Here is a 24,181-nt window from a genome sequence, read left to right on the forward strand (position 1 = left end):
TACATTAGATTAAAGCTGCAGCAACTCACATGCATTTAATGCAGTCTAAACGCTAAACACATTCTTATAATTCAAATACCTATTTTAACAACACTAATACACAGGGGAGCAAGCCTGTTTCCAGCTCTGTATTTGGCAGTGTTCAGCGGAGACAGGGACCTTGGCATGAGCGGGCACCTGCTCTGCCAGCGTCACAGTCTCATGCGGCACCTCCCGAGAGCAGCAGGCTCCCAAGAGAAGCCAGAGGTGGGATGAGAAAACGTGTGCAGGGCTGTAGCAGACATGGCCTGCCCCCCTCAGCCTTGTCTGCAAATGGAATCCCCTGGGGAAGCAGATAACACTGGGTGAGAACGCTCCCTGGGGGGTTCCCTGCATTCCCTCTCTCTTTTCTTTCACAGCACCAGTGCTGGGAAGAGCTGTGGACCCCCGGGGTTTCCCTGCCGCTGCTCCTCTCCGTAACATCCCAGCCCTGCCGGAGCAAGGGGCTGCCCCCCAGAACACACAGAATGGATACAAATCGCTATTTTGCCGGAAGACCAGCTCCCCAGGGATTTCATGGCTGTTGGGCATTGTAGGTCTGTGCAGTCCATAGCAGCAGAGAAACCCCCATGGAAAATTAGATCCGAGTACAGTTTTGTTCTGAGACGTGTCTGTCAATGCTGCACAGCTCAGTGCCCTGCGTGGATCCGCGGCACAGCTGCGAGGCGTCTAAAACCCTGTTGTACTGCCTGTTACAGAGCCCAGGTGCCCATAGGAGGGGAGCTGGGGTCTTGTGTATCCTTCACCAAATTCGCACTTAAGTGATGACAGAGGGGTGTCCAAGGGGGGTTACTAGGCCATCACCTGATGACAGTGGGGTACCTACAGGTGATGTTAGATTGCAGGCCTGCAGCAATGGGTATGTTACCTCCAGGAACGGTAGAGAGGAAACCTCCCATTAAGAAACCCAGGACATTCAGAGCAAAGGTTAATCTGTAGAGCTGCTCAGGAAATGGCAACAACATAGACAAACTTTTTTTTTTTGCTTTCTTTGACATTTTCAGGGGCTTTTGTTGAAAAACAGGAACTCCCAAACCCCCAAAATTTTGAGCTCTCAGTTGCTGGAAACCAAAAATTTTGGTTTTTGGCAACCACCCTCCCCCCCCCGCCCCCCCCCAAATCTTGCACTGGAAAATGTTGGAGCAGCGTTCGTAACCTGAAAGGGTGGAAGTTGATAGTTTCTGTAACCAAACTCTGTTCCTGTCGCAGGTCAGGGCTGAGCTGCACCTCTCTCAGGGCTTGTCCACAGGGCGAGTTAGTGCATAGCAAGCCAGGGGGTGAAGCTGTCGCATGCGAACTTGCTGCGCACGAATGTACCAGGGAGACAAAACTTCCGTCTCTCCGGGGCTCCCTTTCCAGCAATGAGCCGGCGCCGGCACTTCTGTCCGAGGGAATCTCGCCTTCCACCCCACTGTGACCCTGGATCTTCAGCCCACAGCACCATTGTTCCCCTCAGCAGCTCCAGCAGGGTTTGGCCCCATCTATAGACTCCCCCTGGGAAGCTGCCAGCAGCTGATAAACACAGCGACACCCAACAGCTGCTTCACAGCCAAGGATTAGTTCTGCACAGGAACATGGCAAATGGAAGCATATGGGTTCGAGGTGCCCGAGCACCAGGAATATTCAGGGCCGGGGGCCCTGCTCCAGCAATATTTGGAGCTGGGTCTGTTCCTCGGCTCTGCCTGGATCGGGCCCCGGCCCCCGCGGGTCTCCCCCCGCCCCGCCAATTCCCTGCCTGAAAGAAAGCGGCACCTGCCTCTCCCGGGCCTGCTTGTGCTGCCGGTGTAGCACATTCCTATGCGGAGCGGCTCCAGGCAGAACCGCTGTCTGCTGCCCCAGGATCCTAGCGTCCCCCGTCCCCTAATGGCGAGGCAGGCTGCCCTTACCCTGCCCTTCCGCCCTAGCCCTGAGCCTCTCCAACGCCCCAAACCCCTCAGCCCCAGCCAGAGCCCTCATCCCCCTGCACCCTAATCCTCTGCTCCAGCCCTGAGCCCCCTCCTGCATCATGAACCCCTCATCCTCAGCCCCAACCCTCATCCCTTCGCACCCTAATCCTCTGCTCCAGCCCTCAGCCCCCCCCCCGCATCATGAACCCCTCATCCTCAGCCCCAACCCTCATCCCTCCGCACCCTAATCCTCTGCTCTAGCCCTCAGCCCCCTCCTGCATCACAAACCCCTCATCCCCCCGCACCCTAATCCTCTGCCCCTGAGCCCCCTCCTGCATCATGAATCCCTCATCCTCAGCCCCACAGCCCTCACCCCTGCACTCCCTCCTATCCCGCCCCCTCCCAGAGCATGCACCCCCTCCCCTTCCGACACACCCCTTCCCACCCCCAAACTCCCTCCCAGAGCCTGCACCCCTCACCCACTCCTACACCCCCACCCCCAGCCGAGAGCCTGCACCCAAACTCCGTCCCAAAGCCTGCACCCCTCACCCCCTCCTGCACCCCAGACCTGCCCCCCAACCTCCCTCCCACAGACTTAGGCAGGTGGGGGTGGGGTTTGGGGGGGGGGTCAGAGTTGGGAGGGCGGGTTCTGGGCACCACCAAAATTTCTATGAACTTGCCACCCATGGCAAAGGGGTTCAAGTAGCAAAAGGTCTCCCCCTCCCCCACTCCCAGCACACACACTGTCTGATCTACGTTTAGAATTTCTCTCCAGAATTAGCTAGGCCCAACTTCACCCTGGTCCCCCTGCTCTTCTGGGGCAGCTGACAGGCTCTTTCTCTGCAGACCCTGCTTCTCTGGGAGCTGCAGGGAGCATCTCTAAAACCAGCCAGGCCCTTTGGTCTGCATCCACCCACTGCCCCACTTCTTGCCCCAAGCCACCAGCATGTGGTGTCCAGTTTGGATGGAGACCACACGTCCCAGGTCCTGGCCCCTGTCCTGTGTGTTATGCACTGGGGCTGAGGCTGTCTAGAGCCCTGACACCAGTTCCCGCAGAACAAAGCCACCGAGGACTGAGTTAACCCTTTGTAGCCTGGGGCTACAATCAGAGAGACAATTCCTGAAAAAAATCCCCATGTCTCCTCTGTTCTTCACAGTCCCACAGACCCTTCTGTGCCTGCAGCGTGTCACAAAGGGGCACCAGACACCGTGTCTCTGACAGCTGGCATGGTGCTTTGATACCACGCTAAGGTTAGCTTTTCCCCGTGCTCTGATTTCAGCATGTGTGGTTTGCATACAGGAAGACACGAGCTCTGTCTGCTGGAGCCCCCAGCACAGCTGGCCCCAGGCCTGGCTGGCGTTTAGGCACCAGTGCAGTATAAATGCGACGTGATAATAATAGCCTGGCATATGGAATTATGGGGCCTGATCCTGGAAGGGTCCTGAGTGCCGTTAAGTGACCTCAGCACGTCCCAGGATTGGGCCCCCAGCGAAGACTGGAGAATAGTTGCCTTCAGCGTGACTGCTTTGCTTCAGAGCGCCAGGGAGAATTCAGAGGGGGCTCAACGTTTGCCTTCTGCCTTCCGTGGTCTTCCTGCTTGAATGAGATTCTTGTGGCACAAGATGTAAAGCTCCTTTTCAGCTGCTGCCGTCTGCCCTTAACAAAGGACCCAGCGATGCTGTAGGAACGGGGATGTGGTCAGCTACTGCTGGGTCTGCCCCGCAGTCCGGACGCAATCTGGACGCAAACCGTACCAACGACCTCCCCTGTGAACAGAGAGAGCTGTGAGCCAGGTTCCCTTGAGAAATGCAACGTCACACACAGCCGCTGATCGCGGCAGGAAGCCATGCGGCCAGGGCAGTTACTGTGACTGAAGGTGCTTGTCCCGAAAATGCCTCCTCTTTGGAGTGAAACCGGTTCTCTTCAACGCAGGAGGCTGACAGAGCTGCCCGGGCCCAGGCACGGTGCTGTGGGGCTGCTGCTGTGGGCACTTGCCTCCCCCAGCTTTGACACACACCTCGATCCGGACCTGCAACATCCTGTGCTATTGCAATCTGTGGCCTCCCCATGCAGCCCGGTCAATACACCACGATCTTGGCCTGCCGTGCTCCCAGCTACCCCAGCACAGCAACCACCCGCTCTGCCAATGCACTGCTGCCCTAGGCTGGAGTATCCCCTGCCAGTCCGGTTCTGCTCCCTGCCCCAGCTCTGCCAAAGCACCTGCCTGCAGGGCCCAGTCCCTGCTCGCCCAGCGCTGTGGATGGGCAGAAACAGATATTGCCATTAGCCAACAGCGCCCCCTTGTGCCAGCTGCGCCTTAGTAACTGTCCGGCCAAACCTCCTTCATTCGGGGAGCGACGATTGTTTGATTATTTGCTCATTTGCAAACAACCCAGGGCTGCCCAGAGGACTCAGCGGGCCTGGGGCAAAGCAATTTCAGGGGCCCCTTCCATAAAAAAAAGTTGCAATACTATAGAATACTGTATTCCATGGGGGCCCTGTGGGGCCCGGGACTAAGTGCCCCACTTGCCCCCCCCCCCCACGGCAGCCCTGAAACAACCCCTGCTCCCTCCCCCAGTGGGGTGACCACATGTCCCGATTTTATAGGGACAGTCCCGATTGTGGGGTCTTTTTCTTATATAGGCTCCTATTACCCCCCCACCCCCATCCTGGTTTTTCACATTTGCTGTCTGGTCACCGTATCCCCCAGCAAGTTGCACACATGATAAAGATAGGTGAGAACCAGGGCCGGCTCCAGGGATTTTGCCGCCCCAAGCAGCCCCCCTCAACAAAAGCCACAATTGCGATCTGCAGCATTTCAGCGGGAGGTCCTTCGCTCCGATCAGGAGTGAGGGACCCTCCGCTGAATTGCCGCCGAATAGCTGGACCTGCTGCCCCGCTCCGGAGTGGCTGCCCCAAGCACCTGCTTGCTAAGGGTGCCTGGAGCCGGCCCTGGTGAGAACACCATATCCCGCAATGCACGCTGCTCCTTTAGCTTGATATATGAATGCTCCACAGCGTTTTTAGTATGATCTTAGCCCTGCGAATCCTCACTACAGCCTCTGCTACTGAAACTCTGTTCCCAAGCGGGAGGGTTGGTGGAGATGAAAAACTGGGTCTGAGAATCATCAGGCTTGTGGAATAAGGGCAAGCGATTGTTTTGGTCACCTGCTACGTCGGTCACACTGATATTTACCTCCTGGCCGGATGCGGGCAAGCGGCACCCTGAGTAGGTCACTTCGGAAGCATTGGGTTGACGTTCATTCTGGAACACAGTGGTCTTCATGGCAGTAGTTGGGGCTCACGGCTGGGAGGAAGAGAAAGTGAATGAATACTAAAACCTCGCTGTGATATGGCACTTTTCAGCCACAGATCGCTAAGCGCTTTATCCTGGAGATCAGAATCCCCTTTGTACAAACAGGGAAACTAAGGCACGCAGCAGTGAAGTGACTTGCCCAAAGGCACGCAGCTGGCTAGTGCCAGGACTGGAACCCAGGTCTCCTGCAGCTTAGCCCAGGGCTGTATCCACTAGGTCACACTGCCCCCAACAGGGCATAGTGCCCTCGATAACAATGGATAGCTGCATGGAATTGAACATCTCCAAAGGGGGTTATAGGGTGACTTTAGGGCTGGGCTCCTTAGTAGCCAAACTAAACGGGGGATGATCTGATGGTCACACGCGCTGCTTCCCACCCCAGGTCAGTTGCTGTTTTGCATGGAAGGGATCTGCCTGAGTCTGGCACAAAGAAATGTCAGATTTCCAGAGCGACTCTGTGACCTCGGGTGAGTCATTCTGCCTCTTTGTGCCTCCGTTTCCCAGTCAGCAACACAAGGATCTGGATGCTACAGTAGTAATTCACTCGCTCGTATTCATCACCATGCAATTCTGACAGGTTTCCACGCCCCTTTTAGGGTTCATGTCCCGCCTTCCCACCCCGTTTCCGTTGGTGCCAAAGTGTGGCGCCGTCGGCCATTTTGAAAGAAATGTGTGTGTGTGTGTGTTTGACTAGGGGAAGTGTTGTGTATGTTTCTGCTTGGGTACATGGAGAGAAAAAGGTTGAAAGAAGAGTGTGAGAGAGTGTGAAGAGGAAAAAAAGAAAGTGAGTGAGGTTTAGAGGAAAAAAAGGAAATTTGAAAGAGGAGAGGTAAGTTATTGAAGAAAAGAGGCTGGTTATGAAAGAATAGAAAGATTTTTGCTTTTAAAGGGTTAGTTAGTTTGAAAGAAGAGAGATTTTTAGTGAGTTTGATTAAGGAGAGATGATGGTAAAGGCTTAGTTTGGAGAAGAGAAAATTTGGAGATAAATGTAAAAGGTGTATTAAATGTCAGGGTGGGTTAAGAAAACAAGTACATAATATTGAAAACTAGGTTTAAAAAGGGAATTTTCTATGGCAAAACCTGTTTGGTAAGCACGGGATAAAAAAGTGACTAAAGAAAGCATTGAAACTATTCAATACCAGTGTAAGTTTTAAAAAACAGGTTAAAAGAAAGAACAGGGCAAGAAAAGGGAAAGAGAGCCCCCTTGCAAAGGGCAAAGATAGACAGCACATGGTGGGATCAAAAAGACGGAGAGAGAGAAAATGACGTCGGTGCCAAAGTTTGGCGCCATCAACCATTTTGACAAAAAATGGTGTGTGTTTGAATAGGGGATGTGTTGTGTGTGTTTGTGCTTGGTTACATGGAGAGAAAAAGGTTGAAAGAAGTGAGTGAAAAGATGAAAAAAGAAAGTTTGAGTAAGGTTTAGAGAAAAAAGGGAAGAAAGGTTATTGGATGTGATTGAGTAAGGAGAGGGGCTGGTAAAGGCAAGTTATTCAAGAATAGAAAGATAGAACTTGAAGAAAAAAAGATATATTTGTTTTTAAAAGGTTAGTTTAAGAAAAGAGTTAAATAATATTGAAAACTAGGTTTAAAAAGGGAAAGGCAGAGCCTGTTTGGTAAGCACAGGGTAAAAAAGTGAATAAAAAAGCATTTAAACTATTCAATACCAGTGTAGGTTAAGAAAGAAAGAGAGAGGTTAAAAGAAAGAACAGGAGAAGAAAAGAGAGCCCTCTGAGCAAAGAGCAAAGATAGAGCACATGGTGAAATCAGAATGAGAGAGAGAGAAGCAGGCAGAGCCCGTTTGGTGAGCACAGGGTAAGAAAGTAACTAGAAAAGCATTCAGTATCAGGGTAGGTTAAGAAAAAAAGAGAGAGGTTACAAGAAAGAAGAGGGCAAGAAAGAGAGCTCCCTCTGCAAAGGGCAAAGCTAGAGAGCACCTGGTGGAATCAGAAAGAGAGCGAGAATTGTCACCTTTCAGTCTTTCTGTAGAATGAGGCAACTCTTCTGGTTCAGACCCTCTCAGACTCGTTATCACCACCTTTGGATCGGCCCAGTCAGAGGTGGTTTTACAGCAGCGTCATAGAATTCATTTTCCTGAACCAATCCTAGAGTCCCAAGATTTTAAACAAGAGCCAACTCCCTCCTTTCCCCCTCCCCTTTAACTGTTTTATTCTTATCTAAAGAAACGGACCCCCCCCAGCATTTTCCCACCATGTAGCCCTTTTACAGAGGAGTTTTTATAGAAGTTAAAACCATAAGCTTTTAGTAACACACCGTTTTAAACAGTTTTTTTCCTAGGTTTTAGACTAACAGGTGTTATTTTTTAGTGAGCACAATGTGAAGCTGCAGCAAAGCTCCTGTTAGCAAAGCAGCCTCTGTGAGTCAGTGGATCAGAGGTAAGAAGGCTGCTTCTTTCCCAACATTTTTAACAAACACAGGTTAAAGTTACATTAAGTTTTGCAAAGGGAGAATGACTTGAAAAGACAAACCTAGAACACATCCCTCTTGTAGGTGTTGTAATAAAAGAAGAGCAGGCAGAAGCACCCCTGGCTTAAAGCCCCAGGTTTTTAGTAAGAGACAGTTTATAAACCCCTTATTTTGTAAACCACTGGATTAGGGAGAAGAAGATTGCTTCTTCCCCCACTTTTTAACAAAGAGGTAAAAGTCTTGGAAAGAAATAAGACAAGCCTAAATGAAGACACAGTCCTTTGGTATAGGTGTTTTAATAAAAAAAAGAGCAGGCAGGAACAGTCTAGGGTTATAAAAGTAATGAATAGTGACAACCCCCCCCCCCCACCCAGGTTTTAGACTAGCTCTGGCTATTTTAGAGTAAACACTGTGAAGGTGCAGCAAAGCCCTGCTCTGCTCTTATCTAAACAACCAGGACCCTGTAACAACCCCCCCGCTTCTTTTTAATGTATTAAATAAACACATGAAATAACAAAGCTACCTGAAGACACGTTCCTTTATTTGTAGGGGTGTTTCAATAAAAAAAAAGAGCATGCAGAAGCACCCCAGAGCTAACCCCACAAAACCCTTACTGAGAATAAGTTTCCCCCCCAAGGTTTTTAGTGAGAACCACTTGAAACAGCCATTTGAAGGTCGTGGATTAGAAAAGAAGACGACCCCTTTGAAAAACAGGCTCCCTGAAGACACTTATTTTTTATTTAGGCCCCTTGGCATGAGTGTTTCATTGAAATGTAACAGAGCAGGCAGAAGCACCCCAGGTTTGTAGGAACAGACGGTTTATATTCCCCTTCTTTTGTTAACCATTGGATTCGAGAGAAGAAGTTTGTTTCTTTTCCCACTTTTTAACAGCGAGAGGTGAAAGGCTTTTCTCCCCTTCCTTCCCTCTTTTTTTTCTTCTTTTTTTAAAATGTTTTTTTAAAATCTAAACCAAGGACAAACTTTTTTTAAAAAAAGCCAGAGCCACAGAGATCAGGCCATGGGGGTAAGAAAGCTGTCCCGAGTTTTAGGGGGCATGTTGCTAACTCTTTTAGTGAAACGGTTTTGTAGGTAGCCTGGCATATAAGTTGTTAAGCTTTAGCATGGGCAAGCATTTATTATTTGAAAACACTTTTCCATTTTATGAGGTATTCTCTCCCCCCATCTTATGACCTATCAGAAAAATTAACAAAAACAAGCTAAAAGATACATTGTAGCAAGGACTGCAAAGGAATAGTTACAATATTGCTGATTATTACCTTGTCTAAGCGCCTGGAGAATGTATTTTATTTTGTTTTTATAAAACACTTTTATGCAAACTGTAACCCTAGGTGATGTACAGTATTAAATAATATGAAACAGTGGATGAGAGGCCTGAGACATTGTTGAAATCAGAGGGGCTATGATTAAATCCTAATGCAGAGGGCCTTGGGGTGGAAGATGAAAAGGTACAGCCGAAGCGGAAGATGGTATGGTTTAAGAGGGGTTCTGGTGCTGCTTTCCAATGGTGCATAGGGAGTCTATAACCCTCATGCACAAACACCAGGGCTGGGTGAGGTGGTTGGGCCTTTGTTAGAGGAACAGGCCGTTCGGACACCTTTTCTTGTTGTTGTTGACAAACTGTAAGCTAACTGCGCGTATACTACGGGGGCAACCTACCGCCCTTTTGACAAACCCCACATCCCTGGAACTCCATAAAAACACACTTTACACAGTTATTTTCAACTGACATTTTATTTTACAGCACGGCCTGTTTTATTCCCAAAACACGCTCTAACTGGTGTTTGTGCATGAGGGTTATAGGCTCCCTGTAGTCTGCACCATTGCAAAGCAGCCCCAGAACCCCTCTTAAATCGTACCATCTTCCGCTTCGGCTGTACCTTTTCATCTTCCACCCCAAGGCCCTCTGCACTGGGACTTAATCATAGTCCCTCTGATTTCAGGGTTACAGTTTGCAGCGCTTTGAAGTGCTAAGTATAGCCAAAGCCACAGTGCGAGCCTAAACCTAGGGAAAAACGTTTATAAACAGGCTTTCTGTGTTTTTAAGCCTGGGTTGTGTCTGCGGACTTTCATGTTATTGAAACACCTATGCCTAAGGGGCTAAATGAAGGTTATGGGTCTTCAGGTAGGCTGGTCTTTTCAAGTGTTTATTCCTTTCCAAGCCTTTCACCTCTCTCTGTTAAAAAGTGGGAAAAGAAACAAACTTCTCTCGAATCCAATGGTTAACAAAAGAAGGGGAATATAAACCGTCTGTTCCTACAAACCTGAGCTGCTCTGTTACATTTCAATGAAACACTCATGCCAAGGGGGCTAAATAAAAAACAAGTGTCTTCAGGGAGCCTGTTTTTCAAAGGGGTCGTCTTCTTTTCTAATCCTCGACCTTCAAAGGGCTGTTTCAAGTGGTTCTCACTAAAAACCTTGGGGGGAAACGTATTCTTAGTAAGGGTGTTGTGGGTTTAGCTCTGGGGTGCTTCTGCATGCTCTTTTTTTTTATTGAAACACCCCTACAAATAAAGGAACTTGTCTTCAGGTAGCTTTGTTATTTCATGTGTTTATTTAATACGTTAAAAAGAGGGGGGGTTGTTACAGGGTCCTGGTTGTTTAGATAAGAGCAGAGCAGGGCTTTGCTGTACCTTCACAGTTTTTACTAAAAAATAACCAGAGCTAGTCTAAAACCTGGGTGGGTGGGGGGGGGGGGGTTGTCACTATACATTACATTTATAACCCTAGACTGTTCCTGGCTGATCTTTTTTTTATTAAAACACCTATTCCAAAGGACTGTGTCTTCATTTAGGCTTGTCTTTTCAAGTGTTTATTTCTTTCCAAGACTTTTACCTCTCTTTGTTAAAAAGTGGGGGAAGAAGCAATCTTCTTCTCTCTAATCCAGTGGTTTACAAAATAAGGGAAATATAAACTGTCTCTTACTAAAAACCTGGGGTTTTAAGCCAGGGGTGCTTCTTACTGTTCTTTTTTTATTACAACACCTACAAAAGGGATGTGTCTTAGGTTTGTCTTTTCAAGTCATTCTCCCTTTGCAAAACTTAAGGTAACTTTAACCTGTGTTTGTTAAAAATGTTGGGAAAGAAGCAGCCTTCTTACCTCTGATCCACTGACTCACAGAGGCTGCTTTGCTAAGAGGAGCTTTGCTGCAGCTTCACATTGTGCTTACTAAAAAATAACACCTGTTAGTCTAAAACCTAGGAAAATAACTGTTTAAAACGGTGTGTTTCTAAAAGCTTATGGTTTTAACTTTTATAAAAACTCCTCTGTAAAAGAGCTACATGGTGGGAAAATGCTGGAGGGGGGGGTCTGTTTCTTTAGATAAGAATAAAACAGTTAAAGGGGAGGGGGGAAAGGAGGGAGTTGGCTCTTGTTTAAAATCTTGGGACTCTAGGATTGGTTCAGGAAAATGAATTCTATGACGCTGCTGTAAAACCACCTCTGACTGGGCCGATCCAAAGGTGGTGATAACGAGTCTGAGAGGGTCTGAACCAGAAGAGTTGCCTCATTCTACAGAAAGACTGAAAAGGTGGGAATTCTCGCTCTCTTTCTGATTCCACCACATGCTCTCTAGCTTTGCCCTTTGCAGAGGGAGCTCTCTTTCTTGCCCTCTTGTAACCTCTCTCTTTTTTTCTTAACCTACCCTGATACTGAATGCTTTTCTAGTTACTTTCTTACCCTGTGCTCACCAAACGGGCTCTGCCTGCTTCTCTCTCTCTCATTCTGATTTCACCATGTGCTCTATCTTTGCTCTTTGCACAGAGGGCTCTCTTTTCTTCTCCTGTTCTTTCTTTTAACCTCTCTCTTTTTTTCTTAATCTACACTGGTATTGAATAGTTTAAATGCTTTTTTTATTCACTTTTTTACCCTGTGCTTACCAAACAGGCTCTGCCTTTCCCTTTTTAAACCTAGTTTTCAACATTATTTATTGTTTTTCTTAACCCACCCTGACATTTAATACACCTTTTACATTTATCTCCAAATTTTCTATTCTCCAAACTCAGCCTTTACCATCATCTCTCCTTACTCAAACTCACTAAAAATCTCTCTTCTTTCAAACTAACTAACCCTTTAAAAACAAAAATCCTTCTATTCTTTCATAACCAGCCTCTTTTCTTCAATAACTTACCTCTCTTCTTTCAAATTTCCTTTTTTCCTCTAAACCTCACTCACTTTCTTTTTTCCTCTTTACACTCTCTCACACTCTTCTTTCAACCTTTTTCTCTCCATGTACCCAAGCAAACATACACAACACTTCCCCTAGTCAAACACACACATACACATTTTTTTCAAAATGGCTGATGGCGCCACACTCTGGCGCCAACGGAAACGGGGTGGGAAGGCGGGACATGAGCCCTAAAAGGGGCGTGGAAACCTGTCAAAATTGCATGGTGATGAATACTAGCGAGTTAATTACTACCTGCTACTTCTCCTGCCAAGGGGCGTGAAGCTGCATTAATGAATGTTGGTGAAAGCCTTTCGTCCCCTCAGCTGAAGGGCGGGCGGGCGGCTGTGGCATGTGGTGCACGGTGGGGAATGTTTTCCCTGCTCTACAGCTGGGATCTGAGCATGTCAAAGCTGCCTAGCAGATTTTTATGTCCCTCTCGCTCAATTGAGCACCTGACCGAGCTGGGCCAGGCGCTGAGGAGGACATGGGCTCTTTGCCTGGACTAAGACACGGGCTGGGGTTCAGGTCAGGTGGATCTAATGTGGCTCAGCTAAACCTGCTCCTAGTGAAGATGCAGGTCAGAGCTTTAGCTCCATTGTGGCTGGTGGAGTTGTGGTGTGGCCAGAAGCCAAGGCCGGACCTGGGACAGGTGAATCCAACACACGGGTGGGGTGCAGAGGAAACGGGTGGGGGAAGAGGAGCGGAGTTGTGGGGAGGGAGGAAGGGCATTTGGGGGTGAGAGCAGGACAGGAGCTGGACTCTGTGGCACAGTGACGGGGAGAGGGGGATTTGGGGACTGGGGAGGAGGTGGGCTGGATGGGCTGGGGGGAGGGGCAGGTAGTGAGAGCCAGATGGGGTCCTAGAGGAGCGAGGGGTTTGGCTGTGGGGGGAGGCTGAGGACGTTGATTGTGTGGTGGGGAGAAGGGAGGGAGGGGTTATGGCAGGGGAGGGACTGAGGGGAATTTTGTGGGGTGGGGGGGATGGGCTGGGTCGATCCAGTCGCCAACCACACCCCCCTTCCACCCATCCAGCCCCCTGAACCCCACCCCCACCCCCCTTCCTCCCATCCAGCCCCCTGAACCCCACCCCCACCCCCGTTCCTCCCATCCAGCCCCCTGAAACCCACCCACACCCCCCTTCCTCCCATCCAGCCCCCTGAACCCCACCCACACCCCCTTCCTCCCATCCAGCCCCCTGAGCCCCACCCACACCCCCCTTCCTCCCATCCAGCCCCCTGTCCCCCACCCATCCCCCCTTCCTCCCATCCAGCCCCCTGAACCCCACCCATCCCCCTTCCTCCCATCCAGCACCCTGTCCCCGACCCATCCCCCTTCCTCCCATCCAGCCCCCTGAACCCCACCCACACCCCCCTTCCTCCCATCCAGTCCCCTGAAACCCACCCATCCCCCCTTCCTCTCATCCAGCCCCCTGACCCCCACCCACACCCCCTTCCTCCCATCCAGCCCCCTGAACCCCACCCATCCCCCCTTCCACCCATCCACCCCCTGAACCCCACTCATCCCCCTTCCTCCCATCCAGCCCCCTGACCCCCACCCATCCCCCCTTCCTCTCATCCAGCCCCCTGAACCCCACCCCCACCCCCGTTCCTCCCATCCAGCCCCCTGAAACCCACCCACACCCCCCTTCCTCCCATCCAGCCCCCTGAAACCCACCCACACCCCCCTTCCTCCCATCCAGCCCCCTGAACCCCACCCACACCCCCTTCCTCCCATCCAGCCCCCTGAGCCCCACCCACACCCCCCTTCCTCCCATCCAGCCCCCTGTCCCCCACCCATCCCCCCTTCCTCCCATCCAGCCCCCTGAACCCCACCCATCCCCCTTCCTCCCATCCAGCACCCTGTCCCCGACCCATCCCCCTTCCTCCCATCCAGCCCCCTGAACCCCACCCACACCCCCCTTCCTCCCATCCAGTCCCCTGAAACCCACCCATCCCCCCTTCCTCTCATCCAGCCCCCTGACCCCCACCCACACCCACTTCCTCCCATCCAGCCCCCTGAACCCCACCCATCCCCCCTTCCACCCATCCACCCCCTGAACCCCACTCATCCCCCTTCCTCCCATCCAGCCCCCTGTCCCCCCCCCATCCCCCTTCCTCTCATCCAGCCCCCTGAACCCCACCCCCCCCCGTTCCTCCCATCCAGCCCCCTGAAACCCACCCACACCCCCCCTTCCTCCATCCAGCCCCCTGAAACCCACCCACACCCCCCTTCCTCCCATCCAGCCCCCTGAACCCCACCCACACCCCCTTCCTCCCATCCAGCCCCCTGAGCCCCACCCACACCCCCCTTCCTCCCATCCAGCCCCCTGTCCCCCACCCATCCCCCCTTCCTCCCATCCAGCCCCCTGAACCCCACCCATCCCCCTTCCTCCCATCCAGCACCCTGTCCCCGACCCATCCCCCTTCCTCCCATCCAGCCCCCTGAACCCCACCCACACCCCCCTTCCTCCCATCCAGTCCCCTGAAACCCACCCATCCCCCCTTCCTCTCATCCAGCCCCCTGACCCCCACCCACACCCCCTTCCTCCCATCCAGCCCCCTGAACCCCACCCCTCCCCACTTCCACCCATCCACCCCCTTAACCCCCCACATCCCCCGTCCTCCCATCCAGCCCCCTGACCCCCACCCATCCCCCCTTCCTCTCATCCAGCCCCCTGAACCCCACCCACACCCACTTCCTCCCATCCAGCCCCCTGAGCCCCACCCATACCCCCCTTCCTCCCATCCAGCCCCCTGTCCCCCACCCATCCCCCCTTCCTCCCATCCAGCCCCCTGAACCCCACCCACACACCCCTTCCTCCCATCCAGCCCCCTGAACCCCACCCACACACCCCTTCCTCCCATCCAGCCCCCTGAACCCCACCCACACCCTCCTTCCTCCCATCCAGCCCCCTGAACCCCACCCACACCCCCTTCCTCCCATCCAGCCCCCTGAACCCCACCCATTCCCCCGTTCCTCCCATCCAGCCCCCTGAAACCCACCCACAACCTCCTTCCTCCCATCCAGCCCCCTGAACCCCACCCACACCCCTTTCCTCCCATCCAGCCCCCTGAGCCCCACCCACACCCCCCTTCCTCCCATCCAGCCCCCTGTCCCCCACCCATCCCCCCTTCCTCCCATCCAGCCCCCTGAACCCCACCCATCCACCCCCTGAACCCCACTCATCCCCCTTCCTCCCATCCAGCCCCCTGACCCCCACCCATCCCCCCTTCCTCCCAGCCAGCCCCCTGAACCCCACCCACACGCCCTTCCAGCCATCCAGCCCCCTGTCCCCCACCCATCCCCCCTTCCTCCCTCCAGCCCCCTGAACCCCACCCACACCCCCCTTCCTCCCATCCAGCCCCCTGAACCCCACCCATCCCCCCTTCCTCCCATCCAGCCTCCTGAACCCCACCCCCACCCCCTTCCTCCCATCCAGCCCCCTGAAACCCACCGACACCCCCCTTCCTCCCATCCAGCCCCCTGAGCCCCACCCACACCCCCCTTCCTCCCATCCAGCCCCCTGTCCCCCACCCATTCCCCCTTCCTCCCATCCAGCCCCCTGAACCCCACCCATCCCCCCTTCCTCCCATCCAGCACCCTGTCCCCCACCCATTCCCCCTTCCTCCCATCCAGTCCCCTGAAACCCACCCATCCCCCCTTCCTCTCATCCAGCCCCCTGTCCACCACCCACTCCCCCTTCCTCCCATCCAGCCCCCTGAACCCCACCCAAACCCCCCTTCCTCCCATCCAGCTCCCTGAACCCCACCCCCACCCCCTTCCTCCCATCCAGCCCCCTGAACCCCACCCATCCCCCCTTCCTCCCTTCATCGCCCTGTAACCCAACCCATCCCCCCTTCCTCCCATCCAGCCCCCTGAACCCCACCCACACCCCCTTCCTCTCATCCAGCCCCCTGAACCCCACCCACCCGCCCTTCCTCCCATCCAGCCCCGAACACCACCCCCACCCCCGTTGCTCCCATCCAGCCCCCTGAACCCCACCCACATCCCCCTTCCTCCCATCCAGCCCCCTGAACCCCACCCACACCCGCCTTCCTCCCATCCAGCCCCCTGAACCCCACCCACACCCCCTTCCTCCACTCCAGCCCCCTGAGCCCCACCCCCACCCCCCTTCCTCCCATCCATCCCCCTGAACCCCACCCATCCCCCTTCCTCCCATCCAGCCCCCTGAACCCCACCCACACCCCCCTTCCTCCCATCCAGCCCCCTGAACCCCACCCATCCCCCCTTCCTCCCATCCAGCCCCTGAACCCCACCCATCCCCCCTTCCTCCCATCCAGCCCCCTGTCCCCCACCCATTCCCCCTTCCTCCCATCCAGTCCCCTGAAACCCACCCATCCCCCCTTCCTCTCATCCAGCCCCCTGACCCCCACCCACACCCCCTTCCTCCCATCCAGCCCCCTGAACCCCACCCAAACCCCCCTTCCTCCCATCCAGCTCCCTGAACCCCACCCCCACCCCCTTCCTCCCATCCAGCCCCCTGAACTCCACCCATCCCCCCTTCCTCCCATCCAGTCCCCTGAACCCCACCCATCCCCCCTTCCTCCCATCCAGCCCCCTGAACCCCACCCACACCCCTTCCTCCCATCCAGCCCCCTTTACCCCACCCATCCCCCCTTCCTCCCATCCAGCCCCCTGAACCCCACCCATCCCCCCTTCCTCCCTTCCAGTCCCCTGAACCCCACCCATCCCCCCTTCCTCCCATCCAGCCCCCTGAACCCCACCCACACCCCCTTCCTCTCATCCAGCCCCCTGAACCCCACCCACCCGCCCTTCCTCCCATCCAGCCCCGAACACCACCCCCACCCCCGTTCCTCCTATCCAGCCCCCTGAACCCCACCCACATCCCCCTTCCTCCCATCCAGCCCCCTGAACCCCACCCACACCCGCCTTCCTCCCATCCAGCCCCCTGAACCCCACCCACACCCCCTTCCTCCAATCCAGCCCCCTGAGCCCCACCCACACCCCCCTTCCTCCCATCCCTCCCCCTGTCCCCCACCCATCCCCCCTTCCTCCCATCCAGCCCCCTGAACCCCACCCACACCCCCTTCCTCCCATCCAGCCCCCTGAACCCCACCCATCCCCCCTTCCTCCCATCCAGCCCCCTGAACCCCACCCATCCCCCCTTCCTCCCATCCAGCACCCTGTCCCCCACCCATTCCCCCTTCCTCCCATCCAGTCCCCTGAAACCCACCCATCCCCCCTTCCTCTCATCCAGCCCCCTGACCCCCACCCACACCCCCTTCCTCCCATCCAGCCCCCTGAACCCCACCCAAACCCCCCTTCCTCCCATCCAGCTCCCTGAACCCCACCCCCACCCCCTTCCTCCCATCCAGCCCCCTGAACCCCACCCATCCCCCCTTCCTCCCTTCCAGTCCCCTGAACCCCACCCATCCCCCCTTCCTCCCATCCAGCCCCCTGAACCCCACCCACACCCCCTTCCTCTCATCCAGCCCCCTGAACCCCACCCACACGCCCCTTCCTCCCATCCAGCCCCGAACACCACCCCCACCCCCGTTCCTCCCATCCAGCCCCCTGAACCCCACCCACATCCCCCTTCCTCCCATCCAGCCCCCTGAACCCCACCCACACCCGCCTTCCTCCCATCCAGCCCCCTGAACCCCACCCACACCCCCTTCCTCCAATCCAGCCTCCTGAGCCCCACCCCCACCCCCCTTCCTCCCATCCATCCCCCTGTCCCCCACCCATCCCCCCTTCCTCCCATCCAGCCCCCTGAACCCCACCCACACCCCCTTCCTCCCATCCAGCCCCCTGAACCCCACCCATCCCCCCTTCCTCCCATCCAGCCCCCTGAACCCCACCCATCCCCCTTCCTCCCATCCAGCCCCCTGAACCCCACCCACACCCCCCTTCCTCCCATCCAGTCCCCTGAAACCCACCCATCCCCACTTCCTCTCATCCAGCCACCTGACCCCTGCCCACACCCCCTTCCTCCCATCCAGCCCCCTGAACCCCACCCATCCCCCCTTCCTCCCATCCAGCCCCCTGAACCCCACCCATCCCCCCTTCCTCTCATCCAGCCCCCTGAACCCCACCCATCCCCCCTTCCTCTCATCCAGCCCCCTGAACCCCACCCACACCCCCCTTCCTCCCATCGAGCCCCCTGAACCCCACCCACACCCCCTTCCACCCATCCACCCCCTGAACCCCACCCATCCCCCCTTACTCTCATCCAGCCCCCTGAACCCCACCCATCCCCCCTTCCTCCCATCCAGCCCCCTGAACCATACCCATCCCCACTTCCACCCATCCACCCTCTGACCCCCACCCACACCCCCCTTCCTCCCATCCAGCCCCCTGAACCCCACCCACACCCCCTTCCTCCCCTCCAGCCCCCTGACCCCCACCCACACCCCCCTTCCTCCCATCCAGCCCCCTGACCCCCACCCACACCCCCCTTCCTCCCATCCAGCCCCCTGAACCCCACCCACACCCCCTTCCAGCCCTCTGCCCACACCCCCCTTTCTCTCACCCAGCCCTGGCCCACATTCGCCTTCCTGACCTCCAGCCCCTTGCCCAGACCATTTAGCTCCCTGCCCTAGCTCACAAGCCCCTGAGATGCTCCGTGACCCCAGGGCATCCCCCCCCCAGACGGGAACCCCCAAAGTAAGTCACTTAGCTGATGTCTGTGCCGGCGGGGCGCCTCCCAGCTCGCTGTTCTGTGGGGCAGAGGCCAGGGCTCAGCCTTCAGGGGCTGTGTGTTGTATCCGCCCTGTGCGTCCATCTCTGGGGATGCTGCAGAGAGACGTCTTCCCATCACCATCCTCCCGTCGATGGGCTGGAGTCCGTGTGCGTCTCTAAGGACGCGGATCTGCTACCGACCCTCCATCCCTCTGGGCGGCCGGCGGCCCAGGCTTTAGGCTGGGGCCTGGCAGGGAGAGGGCTGGCTGATGCCGTCAGTTCTTTCCCCGTCGTTGGTGGCTGGTCCGGGTCGGCCAGAGCCCTATGGAGGGGTGGGGCCCGGCGTTGCTGTCTGGGGCTCTGCTGGCATCCGCAGGGCCTTGCTGCGGGAGCTGCGGGTTGCTCTTCCGGCCGGGCTGGGGGAGGGGAGGGAGCCCGGCAGCTCCGGTTCGGCCTGTTGGCCCCGGGACAGGGGAGCCCGGGGCGGGTCTGGAGTGCTGGGCTGGGATGCAGTTGGCCTGGCGCTGCTGGAGCTGCCAGTTCTCAGCCCTGATGCTCATAGCGCTGGTCTCTCCCAAGCAGGGACCCGGGCGTATCACGGCGAGTCCCAGAGCTCGTTGTCCTGGCCTCAGGTGGAGATCGGGTCTGGCTGGCAAGCCGGGAGCGGGCAGGGCTTCCTAGCCGGGGGCAGCGACTGGCGTGTGTGCCCCGGACCTGCTGCTGGCAGCACTCGCCACCCTGTGGCTTCAGGGGTCCTCTGGCAGAGTCGTTTCCGGTCTCAGCCAGCAGCTGGGCACCCCCCGGCACGGCCTAGCCAGGCCTATTTGGCAGCCTTGCGTGGGCGCCGTATCTGTCCCCCACACTTGCTGCACTCCCGGACGCGTGGCTGGCGTCCCCGGCCCCCGCGTTGCCGTCTCCGCAGGGACCTGTCTCTCGCCCTCAGCTGCCCCAGCACCCGGTAGTACACGCGGCAGCTGAAGCCTTCGCGCAGCCCCTGCTTAACATGCTGGGTCAGGGCCTCCAGGCTGGGAAAGACTCGGCAGCAGGCCAGGCACCGCACGCCCTGCTCGATGGTGAGGAGCCACTCCGGGGGCGCTCCCGTCGGCTGCTGCGGCACCTCCTCTGCCGGCCCCTCAACGCCGCACTCTGCCTCCGAGTCCACGTCCCCCAGCTCGGACTTGGTGTGGGAGCTGCTCAGGTCCGAGCCGGCAAAGCTTTCTCCTCCGATGTACTTGGTCTTAAAGATCCGAGGCCGTTTCCTAATGGCTTCGAAGCCGGCCCCGGTCTCCCAGGCCACCGAGACGCCGTTCACGGCCTGGACCTTCATATAATAAAGGGCCTTTTCTTCTGCCTCCTCCTCGGCCTCTCTGCCACGTGCCGAGCGCTTTCTCTTCTCGCCTGAGCTGGGAGACTCACATGGCGGCTGCGCACACGGGAGGTTGGAGGCCACGGGTTCCACGCCGCGGATGGAGGAGTGGCTGGTGACAGATGTGGCCGCAGAGGGATGCTGGCTTTGGTCCCTGGGGCCAGCAGGAGCAGAGCCCCCCTCCTCTGCTGTTTTCTCAGGACCAGGCTTTCCGGCAGAGACCCCCTCCACTGCTGTTTCCTCATGAACTGGGCTTGCGGCAGAGACCCCCTGCTCCGCTGTTTTCTCAGCACCAGGGCTCCCAGCAGAGACGCCCTGATGAGGGGGCGACTCCCTTGATCTCTGCGACTCTGAAAGCAGAATGAAAGCCCAGGTCCTGTGGCCATCGCCCTCTGCGGTGAGTGCCCCACCCGCTCCCAGCCCTGTGTCCCAGGCCCAAAGGGCCCCCCCACGGGCAGGGGGAGGGGGTGGGGAAGGGGACTCACTGAGTGCGACTATCAGGGGAGCGCCCGGTCAGGGGTCCGACACGCTGCCCCCAGGGAAGGGCCAGAGCCCCCTCGCTGGGCACAGTGGAAACTAGGTTGGACAGAGCCCTAGACAACGTCCTGTCGGTGCCCATGCTGCCCTGGCCTGGGGGGATGGACACTCTGCCCCACTGGGCTGCCTCAGCCCTGACATCTGTCACCCCGGCAGCCTGGGACCGGGCTGTGCCCATCTCCAAGGCCCCTGGCTTAGGCTCCTTACCCCAAGGGCACAGGACTCTTTGCACTGGCGTTTCTACATGGAAGAGCCATTTCGTGCCCCCAGATATGATCGTGTGTGTGTGTGTGTGTGTGTCCCTCTTCCTCTTTTCCATTGAACCATTTCGAGGGCTCTGTCTCTCCTCACTTGGGGAGTCTGTTTCCCCCACTGTGCCCTGGTGGGGGGGTCTCTGTTCTCCCACCCCCTTACCTCCCTGGGGCAGGCAGAGAGAGTTCGAGTTCCTCCTTGACCAGGGACCCCGAGTGTCCTGTGGGCCCAGGGAATGTCCTGCTCACCTGACCCGTCCTGGGCAGCTCCAAGATTCGTCTCTGGGGCCTCGGCAGGAAGCCCTTGATTGTGCACCATGGTCCTGGCTCTGGGGATTCGGGCTAAGGCTGGTGCTTGTCACAGTCCTCGGAACCTGCTGGGGTCTCTGTCCCAGCACTAGCCAGAAAGTCTGGGTCTCTGCTGGGGAAGGGATGGCGGTTCTGGTCCAATTCTCCAGCTAAATCTCCAACTCTCACAGTGCAGGCAGCAGAGACAGGAGCACAACTGACCTGAGCCAACGGTTTGATCCAAGGGGCACCAGAATGTTGTGGTCTAAATAGCCCTGGAATGTTCTGCTCCAAACGGCATCCGGCTGTTTGGGTCCGAATGGCTCAGAAGTTCTGAGCTGGGTGAGGTCATTGCCAGCTGGGATGACAACGCCGAGTTCCGGGCCACCTGCTCTTGGGTCCGGCAGAGCCTCCTCGAGTCCCATCCAGGGAGGGCCGAGTTCATGACGTCCCAGCCAAACCACTCAGCTGGGTCTATGCTGCACAAGCCCCAGGAGGGCCCATCCGGGCTCCGATCAGGGAGGGTGGAGCCATATCAGCCTCTGGCTTTGTGCTGGCACAGACCGAAGAGCAGGACCATTCATATTAGTGTTGATTTGGGTTACAGTGGGGCCAAGAGGCCCAGTCAGGACCAGGGCCATTGCCGGGCGCTGCCCACGCCAGAGTGAGAGACGGTCCCTCTCCCGATGAGCTGCCAGTCTAAATGGACAAACAGAAACAGACAGACAGCGAGTCCGAACCCAGCACACTGTCGGCAGCGGCCCCAGCACAGAGCTCCTTGAGATGCCTCCCCCAGCCCCCGTTTGAATTCCCCAAACCACCACTCCCCTCTGCCCACGGGCCCCAGGCAGGCCTGCTCGCTGTGCTGCCGTTCACCCCACCCTGACCCCACAACTAGCGCTGCAGGCTCCAGGTGGGGAGGGGGAGATGGGGGGCACGTGTCCCCTGCTCAGGAGTGTCCAATGGTGGCTCCTGGCTGCTTTTCTTCCTCCCCCTGGAGGCCTCTCAGACCCCCACCAGGATCTAGCTGCCCCCCAAGGAGACCCCAAATCAACCAAGGCCTCTCAAGGCTTAACTCATGCCAAGGTTCGCTGCTGTCTGTTCAAAGGGACACACCCCAGCCAGTGCCGTGTCACTGCCACCCGCACCCAACCCCACCCAGTCGGAGGGAGTGGATGGTGCAGGGTGGGGCGTCCCTCCCCCTGGAGTGTCCTGTTCTGTGAATGTTCAAATCTGGTCTCCCTGCCATCCACAGCACTCGCAGCACGCTGCCGCATGAGGTCCCCTCCTTCCTTTCCAGTTGGTAGTGGCCAAGGGAATGCTGGGAAGTGTAGTTCTTTCCCTGCTCCAGGGCTGGCTCTATAGGCAGGGAGCTAACCAGGGAACTACAGCTCCCAGGGCCCCCTGTTGGGTCTCAGCTCCCCTGCCGCCCCTGCAAATGGGCTGCCCCAAGCAGGTGCTTGCTTTGCTGGTGCTAGAGCCGCCCCTGCTTCCAGTCCTTGGATCTGGGGTTCTCAGGCCTCCATCGTAGGTGGGCTCGTAAGGGGACACTGCCCAGAGGCTCTGTAGGAAGTAGAACGGGGTTTACCCTCTTTTAAACCTTCCCTACAGACTTGACACCTTATACAGGTGTAATGGGGGGGGGCTGATAGGGGCACAGGCTTCCATTAAACCCTTCCTGCTCAGAGTGGCGTCTCTACACCCCCTCACATCAACGTTTATACATTAAAAAGATCTCCGTGTTTACAGGGCAATCTCATGATGTTGGGGCCGGCTCCTGAGTTTGGACCGCTGGGGGCTGGCCGTCCTGATCTCGCCGCCCGCTCTGACCACCGCCACAAGCGAAGGAGTTCTGAGTCACGGCAGCGGCTGGAAGGGAGAGAAGTGCATCTGCTGCCAGGATGTCAGTGGGTCAGAGAAGAGGGAGGGAAATGAATCATTGCCCCAGACAGTCAGGGTGGGGAACTCCCCTGAGAGAAGAGAGTTAAGATCTGGGACTGTTTCGTCTGGAAAGGAGAAGTGTCAGGTGAGGGCTGGGTACAATTTCTGAAGGGTAGGTGCAGTGGTGGCCAATTTCCCCTTTCCCACAGTTTGAGAACAAGAGGAGTCCCAAGGACATTACAAGGCAACTTATTTAAAGCAGGCAAGAGGAAGCACCTTGGTACACAACACAGAACAAACCGTGGAACTCACTGCCACTAGCAATTATTGAGGCAAAGGGCCTGAGAGGTCTCAAAAAAGGATCAAGGGGGAGATTCTCCCCTGCCCACCCCCCGGGGCCCCTTCCCGTTGCACGAGAGGGCTGGAGCGGTGTGAAGCCCCACATCCAGCCGGAGCCAATTCCTCCTACACAGCCATGGGGGCAGCCGACGCTCGCTGCATGCTTGTAGGGGGTGTGCTGGGGGAAGGTTGGGGTGGGACGGGCGTGTCATGGGGCAGATTCAGCAGTTCTGTGACCCTTAGGGCACCCCAGGAGGCTGCTGTAACTTAGCCAGGCTCCCAGGGCTGGCTGGTAAAGCAAGGGCTGCCCCAGCCTGTGGAGCAGCTGAGGCTGGGGAGGGCGCAAAGGTGGCGTAAAGCCCCCTCCTCCCCGTCCCCTGGGCTGTGAGCTCTGTGCTGCATCTCTTCTCCCAGCCCCCTGCATGTCGAGCTGAGAACAGCATCGCAGACACACCAGCCCAAGGAACACTCCTGGGGCTGTCGGCCCCTGTGCGCTTCTGGATCAGTGGATGCCGGACGAGCAGGATCAATCTCTTCTGCATCTGGGCTAGTATCAGCTGGGTCGGTAGCAGGGGGATATGGGCCTATCTGGGTACAGCAGGAGCTGGAGATGGAAGTTCTGGAGGGGGAGTCCTGCGCTGTGGGTGAATTCCCTGCTCTGCCAGCGACTCCCTCCATGACCTTGGGCCAGTCCCTTAGTCTCTCTGGCCTCAGGTCCCCGCTGTGAAATGGCATTAATAACACGTCCTTTTCCCTCACTCCTTGCCTGATCGCTTAGAGTGAAGCTCTTCAGAGCAGGGGCTGCCTCTCCTCGTGTACGTGCAGCACCAGGCACACGGGGCCCTGATCTCTCCTGGGGCCTGCAGCTGTCCCTGGGCTCTGAGGAGGGATGATAGTGGGCTGGTGAGACCAGGAGCCTGCGGTGCTGTCAGAGAAGGCGGTGATGGCCAGTGGAGTGTTGTGTACAGCAGGAGCTGGGATGCCAGACCAGCCGCAGAGCAG

General features: G+C 56.7%; 1 protein-coding gene and 1 long non-coding RNA gene across 3 annotated transcripts; both read right to left on the reverse strand.

Annotated features, from left to right (window-relative positions):
• Positions 1-2,549: 2,549 nt before the first annotated feature.
• Positions 2,550-12,885, reverse strand: LOC123352853. Its single transcript, XR_006574298.1, has 3 exons — positions 11,817-12,885; positions 5,123-5,233; positions 2,550-3,692 (listed from the first exon to the last, which is right to left on the reverse strand). It is a non-coding gene; the product is annotated as an uncharacterized LOC123352853 (long non-coding RNA).
• Positions 12,886-18,382: 5,497 nt separating this feature from the next.
• On the reverse strand, positions 18,383-22,219 carry LOC123352852 (protein FAM170B-like). Of its 2 annotated transcripts, none has more exons than XM_044993296.1 (3): positions 22,036-22,219; positions 20,921-21,658; positions 18,383-20,233 (listed from the first exon to the last, which is right to left on the reverse strand). In XM_044993296.1, the coding sequence occupies exons 2-3, from the start codon at positions 20,988-20,990 to the stop codon at positions 19,338-19,340; spliced, it is 966 nt and encodes a 321-aa protein (XP_044849231.1). In that variant the 5' UTR covers positions 20,991-21,658; positions 22,036-22,219; the 3' UTR covers positions 18,383-19,337. The 2 variants fall into 2 exon arrangements, with proteins under 2 accessions (XP_044849231.1, XP_044849232.1); XM_044993297.1 differs by having other exon boundaries at positions 22,118-22,193.
• Between the last annotated feature and the right edge of the window lie 1,962 nt (positions 22,220-24,181).

The sequence above is a fragment of the Mauremys mutica genome, chromosome 19, assembly GCF_020497125.1.
Source record: "Mauremys mutica isolate MM-2020 ecotype Southern chromosome 19, ASM2049712v1, whole genome shotgun sequence".
Taxonomy (NCBI): Eukaryota; Metazoa; Chordata; order Testudines; family Geoemydidae; genus Mauremys; species Mauremys mutica.

Coding starts and splice junctions, on each gene's coding strand:
- LOC123352852 (XM_044993296.1), bottom strand. CDS start 20,990: ATGGTGCACAATCAAGGGCTTCCTGCCGAGGCCCCAGAGACGAATCTT. Junction 20,234..20,920: donor AGCTGCCCAGGACGGGTCAG/GTGAGCAGGACA, acceptor TTCTGCTTTCAG/AGTCGCAGAGATCAAGGGAG.